The sequence below is a fragment of the Anabrus simplex genome, chromosome 1 (genome assembly GCF_040414725.1).
Source record: "Anabrus simplex isolate iqAnaSimp1 chromosome 1, ASM4041472v1, whole genome shotgun sequence".
In the NCBI taxonomy this organism is placed as follows: Eukaryota; Metazoa; Arthropoda; class Insecta; order Orthoptera; family Tettigoniidae; genus Anabrus; species Anabrus simplex.
Window position 1 is genome coordinate 738,297,967 of NC_090265.1, and position 24,088 is coordinate 738,322,054.

Genomic DNA, 24,088 nt, shown 5'->3' on the forward strand with positions numbered 1-24,088 from the left:
TGTTACGGACACAATTCAACAATTAAGCAGCAGCCTAAACTTGGTACTGTGACACCGCTTTATGCGACGGAAAACATACGATCATTTTTTTAAATCACAACATTTTAATAACAACACTCAATCTTATCTAGTTTATTCTTAAATATCCAGCTGTTGTTTATAATTGACATTCTTTTTATCAAGTTCAGGTACAGAACATTTGGGATTAATGTTCCCAAAGAAGATTACACTCTTTACTCAAGACTGTTACTATCCCAATAATCTGCAATTTTTAATTTAAAAAATTTTTAGTTTTCTTTTTTATTTTCACGAGTATAGACACTATCAATTCTCGATACTCATAGTGTGTAATGTGGCATTTGTTAATATTATAATTGTAGTACGTTAACTGTAAGATGTTTTTAATGTGTAACGTATTTTTCCTTGTAATCCATGTATGAATAGATAAAGTTTCAGACATTTGACCTTAAGGTTACCTACAGGCTGATGATGCACTTAACAAGGGGTGAAACATGTCCCTGAAAAGTGTATATAGTATTGCCCCCATTTTTCCCGAGCTAAGCCCAGCCATCGAGCGATGAGTCCCAAGGTGGACCGTTCGATCGTTGGCTATCACTATCTAGAGGCATTTAAGGGTTGTAAGGATTGATGACCAAGCAGGATAAAAAGAAATATTAAAACAACACTCTGACATTTATTCACATAAGCAATTAAACAACAAAATATTCTTGCTAATATTTCCTTTTTACATAACAGAGCTTTCATAATATCGGGTTTCTTCCTCGATTTAGAGTGACTCGTGTTCATATCTCCAGCTCTACTGTGCTGTAAATGAAACCAAAGAAGTAATTAGGCCACTTGCCTTTTTAAACCAAACATTTAACTGAAAGAACTAAATAAACATCTGTTCAAAGTTTCACCAATTTAAAGTTGCCTCAACACGTGGTCTTTACAATGTACACAACTGAATTAGTCATTTACAATATTTAATAATGGTTAATGACACTAACATGAACTTCAGTAGCAAAGAAAAACTGTTTCCAAAATTCTCAAAATTAATTAATTATTATCTTGACTATTATTATTATTATTATTATTATTTTGTCATACAGTTAACCTGTTTCATTGTAACACGATCGTGTTCTTACTACTTCTCCACCGCATCATTTATCTAATGTTCATCATTAATATTTCAGAGTAATGATTTTTGATTAACTATTAATGACTTATTTTCACAATGTTTCAAAACAATCATGCGGCTGACAAATTTCTACCTTTAATCTTTGCATTTCATTTCTATTCAAATTAATCTTAAAGTATTTCAGATTTTTAGAAATTTACATTACCAACGTGTGAGCTAGTTAAATAAATTTTGTTACAAATCGAGTGCCTTTACAAAGTAACGAGATGATCTTTCCTTTTAAATCTCGCAAAAAAAAAAATTAAATTCCTTCCTAGTCTTCCTTGACTTAATTTAATTAAACTTTCCCTTAAGGGCATGAAATTATTTCTTAAGGCAACACACAACGATGAATGTGATCCGCGTCACGGCGAGTGCGCGACCAGATCAGAATTAAATGAAATAAACATGGCACAAGAGAAATATACACATTTACACACACACATTCACACTAGGGAAACACGTTTTATGTACACTATTTACAACGAATCCTGACTTGGCAATTTTAGTTATGATTTTTATCGATGGTCGGGACGCGTAATGTCTCGCAGAAATAATTCGTGCACAGAAATTCTCTTACAGTAATGGTGGCTAGTGATCGAAGTCATGGGTATCACTTGATAGAAATACATTTCACATATCAGCGCAAGTTCATCTAATTCATGAGATTATAATGGAAGATTCTAGTAAAATCCATAAGCACTACCATCATGTGGGCTACAGGTTGAATTTACCGCAAGCGTGAGCCTTACTCGCATTATTTTTACTTCCTACCTGTGAAATACACTCACAAACACGTGCTCCACTAATTATCATCTATCTTGCGCTCCAAATACACAAGAATAAATCAATATCACCACTAATTCATCATTTACTCAATTATGCAACAAATATCCCTCAGGATAGGCCATATTCCAGACCCTTCATGAACAGAGCACATTCTATCTCACATTTAGGAATTCTACAGTAGTTTTATGGCTCACGAGCGTTTACTTCTGTTTTACCCGATCTTTAATCAACATTATTATTATTTAAGTGATTATTACATCTACTGATTCTCCTGGAATGTCGTAAAATTAGATGACTTCATCATAAAAAAACAACAAGTGATTTTAAAAGACACTAGGTTCGACCCTACTCACTCAAAATGTACACGCAAGTTTTCCGTCCGGTAACTTTCAATATTACAAATAAAGTAGATTTATCGTGTGGTCAGTGATTATTAAACTTAAGCTCCTTAAGCATGGGAAGTCAGTCAAAGACAACCTACATGTCTACTCTAATAGATTCCAAAATCTCATTCACACGTACCTAGTCTACCATGACACCTTAAGAAGTAGGAAAATGAAATATTTCTAACTACAGCAAACTGATAGATCTACGACTTAAGAAGAAAGACCTCTAGTTGTACAAAAGATAGGACAGATAAATTAAATTAAAAAGGTACTCAAGTTTTTGTAGAGTTCGATTCCCGTCGACAGTCAGTTATTTCAGCATACTCCGGCCAGTCTTCTTCCAATTACCAGAGACGCCTTACATTTTTACAGCTCCATGGAGGCTCTGCGATGGATGTCCCTCGATGAAATGATGTTGGTAGTTGCGGAGTTCTTCATCTTGAGATCTTCAATTCCAAAACGTCTTCGTTGATTGCTGGTCACAAGCTGTAACTGAGATGACAAAATTAAGTATTTTGCACAAGCACACGCAGAATATAAACAGCTCGTCTACACTGTCACACTTAACTTGGCTCCTAGACGTTTTTATTCCACAGAATTCACTAATTGTCAGACTAAATTCTGGTAGAACGGGCGTCGACTTGTCTTGAAATCTCTCCTTCCACGTGGTCCGCAGCGAACAAGCATTAAGAAGAGCGTAAAGAGAAGAGCATTAAGCATTAAGAGAGCGATTCACTCGAAGCAAGGCCTTTTATATCCAATTAGCCCAGGGAGGCGTGTTCTTCAGCGAGTACGGTAATTGGCTGATGATCACCTTTAATTTGCGCAGACTATTCTAGAAACAGGCTGGGTCGCGCGTGCGAAGGTAGTCACGTGGTTAGCTATAACCTTGACACAGTCCTGCTGGTGACGTATCGCACCCCTCTGAACGACGAAAAAAAACTCGTTCACGGCTCGCCACAAGTTCCCAAGTGATGTGTTGCGGCTTCAAGCAGACAATAAAATCTTTGCTTTCCACTTGTTAAAATATTCGTAAAATCGCCAATTTTCACGGGGACATCTCTCCCTTGGTTGGATTATAATTTCGTTTGTAGATGAAATTATTACATAACAGTGTCCATTACTATTGTTCCGGAAAATTGGTTGTTGAATCACCTGGTAGTAACTTAGTTGAGCTCGCGATAGGTATGAGACTCGGAGTTCTTCGTTCCGCTCCTGGCATCCAGTAGCCTAGTCTCTCCGTACAGGGTGTTTCTCAAGTTTTATTTCCATCTTCAGTAACTTATTTTTCCCTTTTGACAGACGGTTACACGGTGTCAGCTAGTGGTGTAGGTGTTCGGTAGAGTCTTAAATTAGCGGCATTGTGGACAGCTTCGTAAGATTTATCCAGACTTTGTATTTTATAGGAGTTGTTGCCAAAGACTTTAATGATCTTGTAGGGTCCCACAAACAAGGGTGCAAATTTGGCATAAAATTTGCTCGTAGGCTCGGACACAGCTGGTCTCCTCAATAATACGTATTCGTTTAATCGGAGAGGTCGGTGAAATCTCCTCCCTTGAACTCTTCGTTTTCGTCTCTCAGCGTGGCGTCTCAGTGATTCCGTTGCCTTCTCAATGTTTTCCTGGGGAGTAGGTCTTACGGTTCCGGGACACTGAATGATGTGATCCCAAGATCTCACAGGGTAATTATTAAAATGAAGCACTGATGGAATTTGGGAGGTAGCTTCGTGAATAGTGCCATTAGAACATTCCATAATAATCGGAAGTACATCTACCCATTTCCAATGAGCATTCCCGCAGAATATTCTACAGAACTTGGCCAGCTCTTGCATTACACGTTCCGCTGGATTACTAGACGGATGTCTCACGGAATTTAGTACATGTTTGATGCCCAGTTGGGTCATGGCTTGCTTAAATTCGGCCGAGGTGAATTGTGGTCCGTGGTCTGTTAGAATAGCCTGAGGCTTTCCCATGTGAGGAATTATATTCCGGGTGATTCTCCACAGAACGGCTTTAGTAGTGGCCTTCTGGATTGGATATAACGTCACGTACTTGGAAAACACATCAATGGTGACAACCACATGACGGTTCCCTCGCTTAGAAGTTGGAATCTGACCGAACAAGTCCATTGCGTAGAGTTCTTTCGGAGCAGATGGCAAAATAGGAATGGGACTTTGCTGTAATAAATGAGAGCTTGGTTTGACTCTCTGACAAGTGTCACATGTCCTGACGACATCATTTACAAAGGTTCTCAATCCTTCCCATGTGAATGATTCTAATATCGTGGCAACAGTCTTATCTACTCCACCATGACCTGTAATTCTATGGACGTGCCAAGTAAGAAGTTCCCGTAGCTTCGGCGGTATAACAGCTCGTAGTTTCGTCCTACCAGAGTCAATGAACTTATACAGGGTTCCATTGATATAACGGAAATTTCTAGCTTGTCTCTTTATTTTCCGAAATCCTGGCTCGTTTGGGGTAAGTTTGTCTTCGAGACAGTCAATGATAGGCCGTAACTTAGGATCCCGCTTCTGTGCCTGTCGAAGGTAACCAAGTTTGCGTAGGAACTCGTGGTCTTCCTGAATTAACGCGATCTGATGTATCTCTGCGACTTCAGAATTAGGGTTTCGACTCAGGCAGTCGGCTAACAGATTGTTCTTCCCGGAGCAATGTTCTAACTGGAGGTTAAATTGTTGTACAAAGAGTGTCCATCTGAAAACTCGTTCGGAAGCCATAGTTGTTTTTAACATGAAAGTTAATGCACGATGGTCAGTCCTGACAATGATGGGAAATCCGTAAATTAATTTCTGCCAGTATTTGAGAGCGTAGACTATGGATAACATTTCCAGTTCAGTTACGGAGTAATGTTTTTCGTGCTTCCTTATCTTCCTGCTGACGAAAGCCAAGTATGTCCTGTTTTCGGGGTTCTCCTTATCTTCTTGGAAAAGAACGGCTCCTATCCCAATGTTTGAGGCATCAGTTTGTAGAATAAAGGGCCTAGTAAAGTCAGGGTATCCCAGCTTAACGTTGTTTACGAGCATTTCTTTCGTCTTAGCGAAGGCTTGGTCACATTCGGCGCTCCACTTCCATCTATTGCCTTTCTTTAGGAGATCCTGCAACGGAGCAACTGTCTGAGTGTAGTTAGGACAGTGGTTCGAAAAGAACTGGGCCATTCCCAAGAATTGCCGGACCTGTTTCACTCTCACAGGCTTAGGAAAATTACTAATGGCTTCGATCTTGACTGGGTTGGGTTTCACGCCATCGCCGTCTATGATGTGTCCCAGAAATAAAATCTCGGACTTGCAAAAGTGAGACTTCTTCAGGTTCACGTGGAAGCCAGCGTCGGATAAATTCTTAAGGAGTTTCTCCAATTTAACGAGGTGTTCCTCTAACGTTTCACTCGCTAGGAGGAGATCATCAACATACCTCGTTGTAAAGGCTTTAACCTCGTCGGTTAGGCATCTTTCGAGTGCTCGGATAAGCGCGCAGCCAGCGTTACGGATTCCGAAGGGTAGCCTGCAGAAAACATAGGTTTGCTGGTCGTATATGAAGCCTGTCAATAGCCTAGATTTTTCTTCAAGCAGAATATGGAAGTAGGATGACGTAAAATCAACAGAAGAGAAGTATCTCATACCCCTGAATTTTCTAATGACGTCTTTGATCGTCGGAGGCTGATCATTCTCCGGAATTAGCTTTTCGTTCACGGATCGAGCGTCTAAACACACGCGCAGCGATCCGTCTGGCTTAGACACGACTACTAAAGGGTTAATGAATGGACTGCTAGCTTTCATGACGATTCCATCCCTCTCCATTTCTTCAATAATCTTGCCGACTCTGGAGTAAAATTTTTCCGGTATCGGATACGGCTTCTTCTTGAAGGGTAGCCAGTCTGTCACAAGAAGTGAGTATTGAAAGTTGGGAATAAGACCTGGTTTGGAATCGAACAAGTTCTTATATTTCAGTAGCAAATTCTGCAGCTGAATCTGTTCTTTTTTCGTACCCACGGCTTGCCTTGATTTTTCAAAAATGAGATCGAAGGGGTGTATGTCGTTATCGCCTTCTTCTAATACTTTATCCATGGCCATTAAAATTTCCTCAGAGGCCTCATGGTCTTCGGTTTCCCTCGGAGATAAGGCGTCTGTTTCCCCGCAATAAGCAGATGGATCGTTTACATCTGAAGGGTTTAGCATGGCAGTCTCGGAAAAATCCGCCTTCCTGAATTGAATGGAGTTTGACTGCATGTCAATCATGGCTTGGTAAGACATTAGGAAGTCTGCACCCAAAATAATATTAAATTTAATGTTGGACATGGCTAAGAATACTTGAGGAAATATCGTCCGTCCAATCTCGACATCCAACAATGTCTGTTGTTTACACATGACAGACTTGTCCGGTATTATGCCTTTAATTTTTACGTGAGATACCGGTATGACAGGTATATCATTTCGGTCCCTCAGGTCTCTTAAAAATGCCGTCGAAATGACGCTAATCGTCGATCCAGTATCTATGAGACATTTTACGTGAACATTGCAGATTCGTGCTGAAATGATGGGTAATGTCGATGGTATTTCGCTGTTACGCTGACCAACTTCATCCAACAAGTCTTCGGGCTTGGTAGTCCATGAGTCGACCTGTACCACAATCCATTCTTGAAGCTTAGTGATCTTGCCTTCAGGATTCAGGCTATCTCCTCTTACTGGAGATGGAGTTTTTTTTTGTCAGCACCTTGGCTGTGCTCCTGACTCGAGTTGTTATGTTGGCTTCCCCGAGCCTTGGCCTCTTGGTATTGAAGGCTTTCCGCCCCCACGATATCAGGGTTGGTATCCTGGGTTTGGATTGCTCTTCGCCATCGTTCGTTTTCCTGCGTCGAGTTTTGAAGGTCCTTTAGATATTTTTCCTTTTCTTCTTCTCGCCAGTCTCTCCTTCCTCTTGAGTGGCGGAAGTCCTGGTTTCGGTTCCAGCTCCTTCGGTAATCTGAGTATGGACGCTTCCTCTCGTTACGTCTGGAATATTCCCAGTTTCTAATGGGTCTATTTCTGCGTACGGGCGATCGATCACGAGGTGAATCTTGCCCTCCAGGGTTACGTTTCCACGTTCTCCCTTGGTTGACTGATTTCGATTCTTCCTCCTTATTCGTTGTTACCTGATGGATCTGAGGTTCCGAATTTCGTCCCTGACGAACTGGTTCCTTGGACGTCATGTCTAATTGTCTTAACAACGCCTCAGCCTGAATTGCAGATTGTGTATTTGAGGCTATCATGATCCTCTGCACATCTGGTGGTAACTGTCGGGTGATCAACTTAACCAACTCAGGTTCTGATGGCGGTGAGTCTAGTTCCCTTAATTTTCTTAATTGGCTGGACAGGAAGTCCGCATATCTCGTGGGCGTAGATGATGCATATTTCCTGGCGTATAACTCCGTCCTAAGGTTGTATTGGACGTCGCTATTCCAGTACTTCTCCAGGAATGCTTTCTTGAAACTTTCGAAATCGTCAAACGAAAATCGAAATGCGACAAACCAGGTATGAACTGAGTCTTCCAGGAATTTTTCGGTGACTCTTAGCTGCCTTTCTGGTGGAATTTTCGCATCGCGAAAGTAATCCTGCAGTTCCCGAATAAAGCCTTTCGGAGTCACGTTTCCTCTAACGTTATTGAATTTCTTGGGTTGGTCTTCGTGAAGACGAATTATATTTACTATTTGCGTCTGGCCGGTTGTATTCATTTGAGACGCATTTACTGTCGGCTCTGAAGAAATGTCAATTGTATTCGCAGCGCCTGTCCCTGCAGTTGCAAGCGGAGTTGACGTCAGACCCGTGCCGGTTACACGTTGCTCCAGTAATGCTTGCTTCTCTAGCAATGAGTTGGTGACCTTGCCAGTGTTCTCGTTCTGGATTTTCAGGAGATGCATTTCATGTACAAGCTCCTTAATTCCATCCGTGTACTCCTTTCGAATCCCTTCGGTTTCAGTTTTTGACTCAGTCGTGACCTTATGTATGGCATTCATCAGGGTGGTTTTGATGGTTTTTATTTCGCCCCAACTATCCTCCAGCGACTCGTGGATATAATCCATCCGTTCCGAGGTATCGACTTGGGATGTCTCGATTTTGTCGAGAATGCCCTTTTCGACTTGTTGTAGTTTCTCGTTTAATCCAGTGAATTTCTTCGCCCAAGCCGTTTTCGTAACCTTAAGGTCCTCTGAATTTGTGTCAATCTTTTCCTCAATATTCAGGAATGATTGTTCAACTTCGCCCTTGTATTTGTCGATTCCAGTTAATATGTCCTGCTGAACGTTTGCCAGTCGTTCACTGAATTCATTGGACATGCCCGCCATAGACTTGGCAATGTTTTCGTTTACCTCCTTTTTCATAGTAGCGAAATCATTTTTGACTATTACGAGCTCGCTCTGCATTGAGGCTAGCTTGCCGTTAAAAAGTTTAATGTCCGAACATATTTTTCCTAAACCTTCTTCAGTTTGGTTTTTAATGTCCGTCAACTTCTCTTCAATAGCTTCCCCGAGAGATTTTTCGAGGTTTATTTGTGCGTCACTGAGATCACTAAGTCCTTTTTCTAAGTGTACCTGGCTATTGTGGAGTTCAGAGAGTCCTTTCTCTAAGTTTTTCTCTAAGTTAGTTTGACTATTATTGAGTTCAAAGAGTCCTTTCTCTAAGTTTTTCTCTAAAGTTTTCTCTAGGTTGGCCTGATTTCCACTAAGTTTTTCCTCTAAGTGAGCCTGATTTTCACTAAGTCTTTTCTCTAAGTTAGCTTGACTAATGTTCAAGTTGGCATTAATCCTCTCCTCCATAGCCAACAACATCTGCCTTAAGTCCTCCATAGTTACAATTATTCATTAAATGGCTATTCTGGTATTGGAAGGATTCTAACCGGACTACTGAAATATTGGGAATCGAACTCCATCAAATTTGTGAAGGCACCGATTTGTCGATATCATGAAAGTTCCAAATTTTCACCAATATCGGTCGCAATTATGAGTCTAACTTTAATTAATTATCATCGCAGCAAATTCAAATTTCTAATTACCAGCAAGAATTTGTTTTTAACAATATTCATACAAGTTACATTTAACATGTGCTTATGTTAGCCACAAGAATTTGGGCGAATAAATGTGTCAGAGTCAGCCTAATTTAATTGGTCATCTGATCTTGTCAATGTCATAAACACTGGACAGCACAAGATCATTTTCGAGCTTGGATAAGCCAATCTCGAGCCCCACGCTTGGATTAAGCCATCTTAAATGCCCCCATTTTTCCCGAGCTAAGCCCAGCCATCGAGCGATGAGTCCCAAGGTGGACCGTTCGATCGTTGGCTATCACTATCTAGAGGCATTTAAGGGTTGTAAGGATTGATGACCAAGCAGGATAAAAAGAAATATTAAAACAACACTCTGACATTTATTCACATAAGCAATTAAACAACAAAATATTCTTGCTAATATTTCCTTTTTACATAACAGAGCTTTCATAATATCGGGTTTCTTCCTCGATTTAGAGTGACTCGTGTTCATATCTCCAGCTCTACTGTGCTGTAAATGAAACCAAAGAAGTAATTAGGCCACTTGCCTTTTTAAACCAAACATTTAACTGAAAGAACTAAATAAACATCTGTTCAAAGTTTCACCAATTTAAAGTTGCCTCAACACGTGGTCTTTACAATGTACACAACTGAATTAGTCATTTACAATATTTAATAATGGTTAATGACACTAACATGAACTTCAGTAGCAAAGAAAAACTGTTTCCAAAATTCTCAAAATTAATTAATTATTATCTTGACTATTATTATTATTATTATTATTATTTTGTCATACAGTTAACCTGTTTCATTGTAACACGATCGTGTTCTTACTACTTCTCCACCGCATCATTTATCTAATGTTCATCATTAATATTTCAGAGTAATGATTTTTGATTAACTATTAATGACTTATTTTCACAATGTTTCAAAACAATCATGCGGCTGACAAATTTCTACCTTTAATCTTTGCATTTCATTTCTATTCAAATTAATCTTAAAGTATTTCAGATTTTTAGAAATTTACATTACCAACGTGTGAGCTAGTTAAATAAATTTTGTTACAAATCGAGTGCCTTTACAAAGTAACGAGATGATCTTTCCTTTTAAATCTCGCAAAAAAAAAAAATTAAATTCCTTCCTAGTCTTCCTTGACTTAATTTAATTAAACTTTCCCTTAAGGGCATGAAATTATTTCTTAAGGCAACACACAACGATGAATGTGATCCGCGTCACGGCGAGTGCGCGACCAGATCAGAATTAAATGAAATAAACATGGCACAAGAGAAATATACACATTTACACACACACATTCACACTAGGGAAACACGTTTTATGTACACTATTTACAACGAATCCTGACTTGGCAATTTTAGTTATGATTTTTATCGATGGTCGGGACGCGTAATGTCTCGCAGAAATAATTCGTGCACAGAAATTCTCTTACAGTAATGGTGGCTAGTGATCGAAGTCATGGGTATCACTTGATAGAAATACATTTCACATATCAGCGCAAGTTCATCTAATTCATGAGATTATAATGGAAGATTCTAGTAAAATCCATAAGCACTACCATCATGTGGGCTACAGGTTGAATTTACCGCAAGCGTGAGCCTTACTCGCATTATTTTTACTTCCTACCTGTGAAATACACTCACAAACACGTGCTCCACTAATTATCATCTATCTTGCGCTCCAAATACACAAGAATAAATCAATATCACCACTAATTCATCATTTACTCAATTATGCAACAAATATCCCTCAGGATAGGCCATATTCCAGACCCTTCATGAACAGAGCACATTCTATCTCACATTTAGGAATTCTACAGTAGTTTTATGGCTCACGAGCGTTTACTTCTGTTTTACCCGATCTTTAATCAACATTATTATTATTTAAGTGATTATTACATCTACTGATTCTCCTGGAATGTCGTAAAATTAGATGACTTCATCATAAAAAAACAACAAGTGATTTTAAAAGACACTAGGTTCGACCCTACTCACTCAAAATGTACACGCAAGTTTTCCGTCCGGTAACTTTCAATATTACAAATAAAGTAGATTTATCGTGTGGTCAGTGATTATTAAACTTAAGCTCCTTAAGCATGGGAAGTCAGTCAAAGACAACCTACATGTCTACTCTAATAGATTCCAAAATCTCATTCACACGTACCTAGTCTACCATGACACCTTAAGAAGTAGGAAAATGAAATATTTCTAACTACAGCAAACTGATAGATCTACGACTTAAGAAGAAAGACCTCTAGTTGTACAAAAGATAGGACAGATAAATTAAATTAAAAAGGTACTCAAGTTTTTGTAGAGTTCGATTCCCGTCGACAGTCAGTTATTTCAGCATACTCCGGCCAGTCTTCTTCCAATTACCAGAGACGCCTTACATTTTTACAGCTCCATGGAGGCTCTGCGATGGATGTCCCTCGATGAAATGATGTTGGTAGTTGCGGAGTTCTTCATCTTGAGATCTTCAATTCCAAAACGTCTTCGTTGATTGCTGGTCACAAGCTGTAACTGAGATGACAAAATTAAGTATTTTGCACAAGCACACGCAGAATATAAACAGCTCGTCTACACTGTCACACTTAACTTGGCTCCTAGACGTTTTTATTCCACAGAATTCACTAATTGTCAGACTAAATTCTGGTAGAACGGGCGTCGACTTGTCTTGAAATCTCTCCTTCCACGTGGTCCGCAGCGAACAAGCATTAAGAAGAGCGTAAAGAGAAGAGCATTAAGCATTAAGAGAGCGATTCACTCGAAGCAAGGCCTTTTATATCCAATTAGCCCAGGGAGGCGTGTTCTTCAGCGAGTACGGTAATTGGCTGATGATCACCTTTAATTTGCGCAGACTATTCTAGAAACAGGCTGGGTCGCGCGTGCGAAGGTAGTCACGTGGTTAGCTATAACCTTGACACAGTCCTGCTGGTGACGTATCGCACCCCTCTGAACGACGAAAAAAAACTCGTTCACGGCTCGCCACAAGTTCCCAAGTGATGTGTTGCGGCTTCAAGCAGACAATAAAATCTTTGCTTTCCACTTGTTAAAATATTCGTAAAATCGCCAATTTTCACGGGGACAGTATTATGTCAATTTCATCCACGTAGCACGTAGCTTGTATTGAATAGGTGGTGATAATAGAATAAATTATTTCTGTGATAATTTGCTTATCAATCAGAGGCAACGAACGGAAGCAAAACTCTTTTTAAAGTCACTCAAACAGAATCGAAAAATCCTGAAAGTAGAGAGAAGAATAGTTAGGACATGCATAAGTAACAAATATCAAAAAGATGGACAATGGTGGATAGTGCCAGGTGAAGTGGTGTACTGAGAACTGAAGCCCATCACAGATACTACTGTAAATGGAGGAAGAGGATCATTTTTTTTTTTTTTTTGTTGGTCACATTATGAGGACACCAGAAGCCAGATTACCAAGAAAAATTATAGAGAAACTCCAAAATCTAAAGCAATAAGTAGGATGGAGTAAGGAAATTGGAGGGGATATGGTAGAACTAAAAATAACTCTGGACAATCTGCAAAACAAGAGAAAATTTTAAGAAACCAAAAAACATAAAAATAAGATTTAAACCAAGGATATTTACAGGTGAGGAACGAGAAACAATCAGAACAAATGAAAAGCTATTGGGCCATGCGGAAAGAAAACTTATCAAAGAAGATGACTAGAAAATGACTGAAGGGGTCCAATGAGACCTAAAAGCAGAAGAAAAAGGAAAGGAAAACCCATATTATGAAGGATGGATCTGGATTGGATGCATCTGAGCACAAGATGATGTTGGGGAATCTAACTTACCAAGTCCTGATGGCCCCATGCTGCTCTGCATGCTACTGAGATCAGAAGTCTCGGACATCTGCGTGTCGTTATCGTCTGCATCCATCTGACCAGTGCTAGGAGACTTTGTGTGGCTGAGACTGGACGGAGATGACGTGGCCATCATGGTAGTGTGGAGATGTGGAAACAGCCTGCTGAGGGATCGGCTTGTGGTGCCTCCACCAATCGATCGAGTCATCAGCAGCTTATTTTCTATCCAGGAAGTCTCCGGGATGCTCCGGGTCATTCTGTTGGCCGACGCGAAAGAAGGCAAAACAGTATCATCAAAATCAGTCTTAACGGGTTCCTTGTCCAAATCTGAGAGCTTCACAAAGCTCCCACCATCCTTCTTTGTTTGAGATTCCTTTCCACCACTAGCAATATCTTCATTTGCATTGTTAATAGTAGTCTTTGATAGAGTACGAGTATTATCACTTTTGTTTAAACTCTCTTTAGATTCTAATTTTCTAACAATGTGTTTCTCAGTGATGCTGGACTTCTCCTCAAGAATTATGCTCCTGTCATGGACTGGAACTTGTACCACTTTACTAACCGTGAACTCTTCTGCATGTTCAAAGTCCGATATTCTTAAGAATCCCACGTTGGATTCTTGAACAGCAAATTTAATATCTACATCTCCAGAAGTTTTAATTTTGTGCACAGGCGTTGCATCTCGGACCTGAGTGTCCACATCGTTACTTTCCGAAATAGTCCTTATTTCGGTCTCTATCTTTCCCTCGACACTGACAGCACGCTTCACAAACTTGTCATGGCACTTGGACGATAATCTTGCATGGCAGGAAGAGGACATTGGTGGATGAGTGCTTAGGTCCTCGCTTATGCTGTTAGATTCGTGTAAAGATTGGCTACTTCCTTGCATGCGAGATTTGGCTAGAGAGCTTGAACTCGAGGACCTATGTTCATCCCCTGGACTGCCGAGAGAACTTCGATCCACCGACAGGCTGTGAGCACGCTTGTGCTGACGTCTAGAACTTATTCTTATCTCCTCTGTCTGCAGATTATTGCGAGAATCTGGATTCCAAGAATGTCTATTGAAGTTTGGTCTAAGCCCAGAAGGTAAGGTTTTTCTTCTAGTAACTGGAGATTCAGTTTCTATAAACATAAAAAAGCCTTGCTTTTTGTTCTCCCTCGGTTCCCTCACCTCATCCTGTGATGAAGACTGGCTTGAAGTGGAGATCTGCTTGCTTACAGGAGGAGCACTGGCATCAATAAACATGAAGGAACTTTTAGGAGGTTCATCATCCAGATCAAAAGTAGCGCTTGTTATTCTTGACCCCTTGTCTATGGTTTCTCCCCTGGTAAGAGATGCCCTTCTATGAACCAGTTTCTTTTGAGCTGAAAGCAAGGGAGACGATGCAACTTTACACCTAACTGATTCAGTAGACCCACTTAATTTGGAAGATGAATCCTGTTTTGAATCTCCAATATCAATAAACATAGAAAAGAGAGCATTTTTCTTGTCTGGAGTACCACTGTCCTCCTCAGGATGTTTCTTCTCATCAACAGTGTCTTTCTTCGATGTTCCACCAGAATCTGCAGGAATGAAATCAACAAAGAATCCACATGGGGAGTTCTTTCCAGTCAGTCTTGCCTCTTCAGTCTTGCTGGATTGTCTTTTACAGCTCTCCTTAGGCTCCTCAAAAGAAGACGATTTCTTTTCCCACTTGGACTTGGGATGTGGTTTCGATTCTTCAAGACCCACAAAATAACCAACACTTGCAGGGAGAGATTCATGATTCTTAACAATTTTAGCCTCGTGAGCAGGATCCTTGGGCTCAGAATATTTCCCAGAAGAATCCTTAAAGTCAACAAAATATCCCATGGGCACAGTTTTCGAGTCAGAGTTTTTGGAAGCCTGAGTACTTGCTTTATCTGGACTTTCAGCTACAGAATCTGACTTCCTATGCCTACGCAGGTCCAATGGAGGTTTGCCACTGCAGTCGCTCATGTCTACCACCCAGGCCGAGACACCAGCAAGGGAGGGCCTCGTCTCCTCTTTCTTCGGTTCCTTGGGAGGACTAACTGGGGCAGCACCAGACAGGATTGGAGCAGATTCATTCTTTCTCCTCATAACAGGACTCTCAGTGACTCTTCGAACAGCAACAGAAAAATCTTCACTCGATACACCACCTGAAACAATTGGTGTCGATTCTGTTCTTTTCTGCTTCTTTGGACTATCCCAAGGATTCTTCTCTTCTAACACCAAATCACTGCACGTCAATGCTCCAGATATAACTGGTCTTGAAGAGTTATCATAGCTACTAGTCATTCGTACAGGAGGTTCTAAGTCTTGTGGATTTTTCCCATCTAACCTAGATTCATCATCACTGATCTTAATTCTTTCACTAACCTCATCATCATCATCTTCTTCTTCTGGAGATGTTGGAATAGCCGACTTTCCCTCTGAGAGATCATTTACCGATGTCTGTTCACTTATGTATAAACTAGCCAATGGCCTTTCACTAAAGAGAGAGACTGGGCCATGGGGCATATGATGTCCGCTATACGTCCTAGACAGAGGTATGGGAGACTTATCAAAATTTACATCTAAAGAGGTTGGATCTAACGAATCAACAGGTATACTGGGAAGAGATTTCTGTAAATCATCAACTAAATTGATTTCTTCACTATTGGAGCCAATAACTAGCATACTCTGTACATCTCTGAAGCCTTCACTTCCAGTAATGTGACCAGAAAACTGTGGAATACAATTCTGAAACAACAGCTTTCCTTGTCTTCGCTCATATTCCTGCCTCAAAAGTGCCAGACGATCATCATCTGGATCTAATTCAAAAGTATTTCGGCGAATAAGACTGGGACGTCGAGGCCCTTCAGCAGCTTCTTCCTCTTCTTCCTCATTTTTCTCTATAGTGTCTTCCGATATTTCCCCTTCTGCCACAGGAATATCCGCTTCTAATTTCACATTTGAAGTGCAAGACCTATTTTCCTTCAATACATAATCACTTTCCCCCACCACCTGTTTTTCAGATTCTTTACCATCTCTCTGTTGCTTCATCTCACCATCAGCAGTTACATCTCTAAACTGGTTTGGTTTACTAGTAGACAATGTTTCATCCCCAGAAGGAGAGGACTCCGAGGTGATTATTTCTTCACCAACACTCTCAGAAGATTTCTGTTTCACAGGCAACTTGGTCTTGCTTTCCAGGTCTTTTCTGCCTGTAGAAGAGTCTGATTCATCCCTGTATGCAGAATCATCTGAACAAGAGTCCCAACGCCTTCGTTCTAGGTGAATTTTTCGTACAAGTGGCTGGGGTTCAACATGCTCTGTTAATTTAATCTCCTTCTCAAATTCTGCAACTATACCTCGACCGTTCACAATCTTTTGTTCTTGTTTCGGAGGTGCTACTTTCAAATGAGTACACTTGGCAGCGGAACCATCACCCTGCCCTGAATCCTCCAACAGTTTCTTATCAGAAGACGCATCAAGTTCTCTTGGTGCTAGCTCTTCAATTTCTCCTGCGTCAAGTTCCTTCTCACCACTAGAAACTGTGTGAAAATTCGACGTTGGGGAGTTATCCTTGTCACCTGTCTTCTTAGTTTCAGAAACTTCACTCTGAAATCTACAAGGAGACGAGGAACTGGAACGGCTAACCCGTTGCTCGCTCGTAGTAGAATGATCTTCTTTCTCTTTGAAGCCTACCTCGTGAATATAAAGCGGAGGCAGGGACGCAGGCAGCTCGCTGTCATCCACAAGTGTGGCCGCATTGATGAAGTAGTTGTTCCCTCCTCCCATGTAAGAATCTATTCTCCACTTGGTGCACTTTTCCCCTGAACTTGGTTGTTGACTGTCTACAAAATAATCTGTCTGCAAATCATTCAAACTAGACATTTTTCTGGAATAGCTTTCTGATCTACCCATGTCAAAATCACTCACGGCTAAATCTGGTGCATCATCCACAGGCTTCTTGTTTAGTTTCTCTTTCACATCGCTGCTCTTGTGAATACTAGTATCACAAGGTTGTATCTCTTCAGTCTTTGATGGTTTGCTTTTGGATTCATCGGGTGAATTCCGTGGTGTTCGAGGCAGTATTTCCTTTTCTTGTCTTTTGTCTTTCGATGGCACATCTTTATTTTCATGGCATTTAGAAATGAAGGACTCACAAGTAGCAGTCTGCTTTGACTCCACACTGCCTCCATTGGCAGGAGGAAATGTGCTATCCCAGGTGCCTGCATCAGATGACACTGAGGAAGAAGCTGAAGACTTCTCATTTTTATCACAATGCTGCAACTCTCCATCGTGTGGCATATCTTCTCCAATTGCAGCAGCTTCAGTGAGATCAACCCCCGATGTCTCCGAGACGGTGTGTTCCCGAGGACTGCTGAACCCTCCACCAGGAATGCAACCCGTCGAGCTTGTATCCAACCCAGAATCTGGACCACCCCCGCTTGCATCCATTTCGGGACTGCAGGGGAAGGTCAGAAACTCTTCTTCCTTCTTGCAGCAATCTAGGCCACAGTCCGCACCATCAGCCGGACTACACATGAATTCTTCCTCCTCCTCCTCATTGAAAAAGTCATTCTGCTTTGCTTTACTTGCCAAAACCCCTCCCTTACAAGAAAAACAGCATAACAAAGAACCACTTTCCTCTTTTAGAGCACTGTTCTTGAAATCAAACTTTTCTAAAAAAGGTTTTTCCCTCCTTGATACAACTTCCTGAGCATTACTACACTGTTTTATGGTTTCATTACTTATTTGTTTGGAATCCTTCTTGTTGCTAGGCTTGTCTCGTCCTACAATAATATCACAACCACGCTTTTGCTTTTTGGCGTAATGACTAGAAGAAAATGGTAAAGACGTAGGCTTCTTAAGCTTCTTAACAATGTTATTGGTTTTTTTCTCCTCTTTGGATTTAATTGAACGAAAGGATTTTAGAAGTTCATCTTGCTCTGCGAGCTCCCGCTCAAGCACATCAACCTCGGGTGACTTGGTGGCTGGCTCTAAACAGCTCTCCTCCCTGAACACTTCGTCCACCGGCACAAGGGAGTAGTACGAATGGTGCAGATTATTGCTGCTACTGCTGTTGACCAGAGTGGGTTCGTTCCTAGATTCTACGATAGGTGCCGGTATGTTTAGAGTCTCGGCATGGTGTCCGTCAAACCCAGAGTAAAACTCTGAAGGGGAGCAATTGGGGGTGAGGTAGACATCAGATTCTGGGCTCAAGCCAGAGTCGTTGCTGCCTTCTCTCTCGACCTTACATGGGATACGAACACTCCTCCTCGTCGCATTCACTGGTTCATTCAGCTCATCCAGGTACTGCACCACATCGAGTTCCTCCTCTTCGATCGCACACCTGGAGTAGATATTTCTGGAATGTGAAAAGTCCAGTTCAATTACTGCTAAGTGAAATATTTCAGATGGAATTAGGGATGATTTAAAAAAAATCAATTACCACAACAAAAACTATGTGTTTTCTAAACAGTTTTGCATTTGAAAAATAGTCTTTTTTTTTGGACACTAAGAAATAAAGTTATAAAGTTAAGTTAAAATTATATTAAATTATATTAAATGGTAGTAAGAAAGCAAGCATCTACACGGGCAAAGTCATAGATGTGAGACCCTCAGAGCCATCTTAACTTGCCTTCTTCATTCTTGAGACTACAGTAGCTCAGAGAAAAGGAAAAGCAGCATGTGCTGTTGGGCTCTGAGCGACAGCTATGTGCAGCTATTCTTCACAGATTTCGTGCAGAGACTTCACTGCACACTTCACGATGTACCCACATGAAGTTAGTGATTATTTCCCATTCAAATACAAGGTGAAGATAACACATAACTAAGAGCAAAATTTGCATTTTTATACCATACAAGAAGGTATTTCAAAACATTTATTATATTCCATATGCTCAAATGCACCACAAAATTTGGCTGATAGCTGAAATCAAAGGATCCACCACACCAGAGACCCACCAATCACTGTTAAATGGAAGCATACATAGTATCTGGCTACCAGATATCGCCAAGATTCGATCTCTAGATCACCGTACAACACAAACAAATAGCACAGAACATTGTTTCCAGAACGCAAAGGTGCAGCTATCTTTCCAATAAACTAAGAGCATACCTCATCGCTAAGTGGAGGTTATGCAACCTATTTGAACAGCGAGATGTAGCAGCTTAGTTAATATTGTTATATGCTTCACATCCCACTAACTAGTTTTACGGTTTTTGGAGACTCCGAGGTATCGGAATTTAGTCCTGCAGTATTTCTTTTATGTGCCAGTAAATCTACCACAACAAGACCTATGTATTTGGGCACCTTCAAACACCACTGGACTGACCCAAGATCGAACATGACAAGTTGGGGTCAGAAGGTCAGCGCCTCAACTGTCTGAGCCACTCAGCCTGGCAGCAGCTTAGTTCGTAGAGGCACTGCATATGGGCAAATTGGTGAATTCTAATGGTACAAATTCACCCAGTGCTAACTACCCTTCTTTTTTTCTTAATTTCTAACTAAAACTTGTAAGCACAGTTACAATCTTCCGGATACAGCATTTGTAAGATAAATGTAAATTCAAATTTGGGTCAAAATGAGCATTTTGTTATGTGTTTTCAGTGGCTAGTAACATTTCATTGGGAGTACAGTGTTAAATTTTATTCAGGAGTAGCTGTGTGTTCAGTCAGAAAGTGGCCTGACCGATTTTGGCCAAATGCAGACTATTGATTATTTTAGCCTGTCGATCGATACCATATGCTAGCCACATGACCAACAAGAAATTTTCAAGGTTGCTTCTGACTGTACGCTGCGTATGTCGAAGCTCGCTCTGAGCCGAGTAACTTCTAGAAGGACTACAACCAATTACAGGACATCAGGACGGCCAATGATGTGTTAGAAAAGTGCCAATCCTCCACGGCAGAAGACATATAAGCTCGGGACCACTATTTACCTTACCTTATCACTGCAGATTTTCAAGAGCTTTAAGTAGCTTCTCAATGGCATATCTGGTATGTAATACTAACATTTACTCTTCTTTACGTAAGATCTTTTCTTTTAAACACCAATTTAATAATAATAATATCTCGATTACAGATAACTTCCACTCCATCCACCACAACTTTTAACAACGCGCTAGCATCCAGCACGCACCGGCACCAACATGGCGTGCCACAACAGCTCCACTTCATAGACAGAATAAAGATGACTCGTCCTAACCGTGATACTCCGTCTCAGTCGTAGTGTACTCTCGCATTTGATCCCTCCACTGTGGATTACGCCGAACATACATCTCCATTCTATTTCACTAGGCCAGCATCGCAAAACAAAAACTTCATCCTGATGTTCAAGTTTTCAATTTCAATTATGACAATACCTCCGTTTAAAGTCTTATCAACCATTCTCACGCAGGTATTTTTCACATAGCATTGAAAGTTATCAAGAAATTAACAAAACTCAATAAGCGAGTGATTCTAACCCCACAACATGTTCCCTGAAAATACCACTATCAACAAATAACTGCCGTCATTGTTGACATTCACAATGCACCATCTACTCAACGACCTTTCTTTTCAACCAGATAGCTTTCAGTATGACTACTCTCCTAATGAAGCCTCATTTGGCAATCTCAAAAAACGTTGGAATATTTTTCCTAGCATTCCAAATAATTATGAACTGAGGTCAAACCACTGCTGCATATTATGGTGTAGTTACCTTGTCAATACTGTGACATCAACCAACGGCAGAAATCAAGGTTATGCACACTGGTGCCAGACATTTTGTAACCTTTCTCCCCAAACTGCTCCCATGTAAATATATATATAAGCTTTGTAATTTCCTAAATTTTCTAATAGAGTAGCGTCAATGATTCATGTCAGACCACCACTGCCGGACACTGTTAAAATGCCCTGTGGTTTTACGCATTGGTGCCAACTATCGTTTACTTTGGATGCTCCCATGTAAATACGTAATATAATCCTTTTTAACTCCATATTATTAATGAACATTGTTTTTCTCATTGAAATTTTAGTAACTTTTCCTTACATTTCTGATAGTGTTAACGTCAATATTTCATACGGTCCACTGCTGATGGACACTTAAAATACCCTGTGGTCTTACCTATTGGTGCCAGTCACGTATCTTTCCCTTAAACTGCCCCCATGTTAATATGTTAAGTTAACCTTTGTAAGACATACCCTAACATTTTGATGCTGTTATCCTTCACAACTGGTAATTTACAGCCAACGGCTGACATGTTGGTATCCATATTAGCAATGAACATTGTTTTTTTACTATCCCTACTGTATGTCAATTTTATTTCTTAGTAATTACAATTTAATTACAAATCAGGTACCTGATTTATGCCTTGAGGTAGTACTGTGACTGATGATGCCTTCAATGAAAGGCGAAACATGTCTCATATGGAAATAAAGATAAATTCCTAATTGTTTTAAAATTTCAATGTATTGAATAGGTGACAGTATAAACCAATCAGCATCCTACATGTAGTATGTTCAGTACAGATCCGTGATATTTATCACTTGCAACTAACATCAAACTGATAAACTGTTTCATTTCGATCATTGACACAGGTTTCCAAGTTTGATAGATTGAATATTTAGTGAACAGACGCAGTGCACTACAGATAACCTGCTGTGCATATAAGTTAGTCTGTTCACAAACGTATGCAAGAAAACTGTCACTGATAAATATATTAACAAAAGACATTATATCGTCACTGTTTGGAACCTCTACATTTAGGCCTACATTTCCTAAAAATTCGGGTAACGGCGGAGAATGTCAGATAGAGGAACACTGTCTGGTATTTCAATATTATCGCGCACTGTTGTTTCGTCCTCATCACTTTCACTATCTAAATCTGGGATGAAATCATCACCAGAATCATCATCATAAATCATTTCAACACCCTCTTTAACAGATATAAATTTACTGCTCGCCATACTGTGTCTTGTTAGTGGCACTAACACAACACTGGAGACAAGATCGCGGGCTTGGAATGTACCTGGAAAGAACATTTTTTTGCTGGGTGGTTCTAGGCGGGAATTACTGTTTTGACACATGTTAACGAAGGTCAGAACGTTCATCTAACTACCATCTTTGAAAGAATGAAGGAACTACGATCCGTAGCACGGTTTTCAACTTGAAATTTTCGCGCAAGTTCTTATCAGCGGATACGGGAGAATACACTGACAAAATGTTATCCGCCTTAAGACACCTACGGGAGTCAATGTGTTAAAATAAGAAATGTAAGTTTACATTCCTATTTAATTAAAATTGGTACCGGTTTCGACCAGTATTTTTGGTCATCATTATTGGTGAACTCACTTCAATACGGAACAATATGAAATTCATATCTTAACATTTTAAAGTGTCAACACAAATTAATGTCTTCACCCCATCAGACTGACGACAACAAATAGGTTGTTTACGTTATATCCCACATTTAATTTCCCCATGTCAACTAATATATTATCTTCAAAGCCTTAGATGAATTACACTACCCAGCATGATTTTTACAGCAAAGCATCTCATACGTGATTTTAACTAAATAAGGTCTCCTGATTTCAGAAATGACATTGGTTCTATTGTATCCCATCTAGTTTTCATGTTATTGATATGTGAGCTATAGAGGGCCTTGAATTAAGATCAGATAAAGATGTGCTAAGAAGTTTATGGATTTATTAAGAACTAATGCCTCAGTTGTGGTTTTAAGAGCTATCCGTGGTTTGTTTATATCTGATGTACATGTGGTGGTGTTATCTTGTGAATACATTCTGTTACAAGCGATATTAAGTTCATATTTTTACTATATTTATGTGCCCTAAGTGTCAGACATCTTGTTTTCCTACAATCCATCCATAGTAAACACTAGTCAGAGGGGCAATTTATTGTTCTTTCCTTATTTCTTTTTTTCTATCACTCTTACTGCCCTAAATGTCGGCCATTTTACACAGCCATGGAAACCATGATGCAGATGGGGACTCAACCCTACATTTTATGCGTTGCCTAGGCCACAGAGCTTAAATTGTTTATTTACACCTTCTGCCCTTACTTAGTCAGCCATCTTTAGAGCGGGGTTTTCGTTGCTACACGTCCGTAGGTTTAACCTCATATTACCCTACATGTGACCCCTGGGTGGTGCTAAAAGAGAGCAACAACTTTGGCTGCTGGACCCAAAGCTCTTCTTTGTGGATATCCCTGCAATTCAGAGGATTCATTGACTCAATATGAGAAAAATGATTAAAATCGTAAATGGCCCTTTTCAGAGCCCCACTGAAAATCATGATCCTACTTTAAACATTCTGCAGCTCAATATCGAAGGAGCAAGTCAACCAAAAAGTGACTATCTAACAAAAATACTGACTGATCACAAGGTGGATATTGTTCTAATGCAGGAGACCCATTGTGAAAACCAGGACCAGCTTTATGCCAGATGTAGGATTCCCGGATACAATCTGCTCAATGCAACGTTTCATAAACAGTACGGAACAGCAACATATGTAAAAAATGATATAGAGGAAGCTGAAATAATAAGCACAAATACTGATAACAACATGTTTTGCTCTAAAACAAAGATTGCAAATACAGAAATTGTAAACATCTACAAACCACCTTGTCAACCTTGGAGCCTAAACGAGACCATCCTGAATATACAGCACCCAGCCATAATCCTTGGCGATTTTAACAGTCAGAACACTAAATGGGGTTATAACTATACCAACAAAGAGGGACAAGATGTGTCTGAATGGGCTGATGCCGAAGATCTTTTTCTATTGTTTGATGCCAAAGAAAAGGGCTCCTTCCACTCTACCAGATGGAATAAGGACTATAACCCTGATCTGTGTTTTGTATCAAAAGACTCTC

General features: G+C 40.2%; 1 protein-coding gene across 1 annotated transcript in view; it reads right to left on the reverse strand.

The window, feature by feature from the left end:
- Window positions 1-24,088, reverse strand: part of LOC136856873 (streptococcal hemagglutinin) — a 202,805-nt gene that overhangs the window by 101,407 nt on the left and 77,310 nt on the right. Inside the window, exon 4 of the mRNA XM_067135088.2 lies at window positions 13,215-18,580. Within this exon, the coding sequence (XP_066991189.2) occupies window positions 13,215-18,580 (5,366 nt within the window). The remainder of the gene's footprint in view (window positions 1-13,214; window positions 18,581-24,088) is intronic.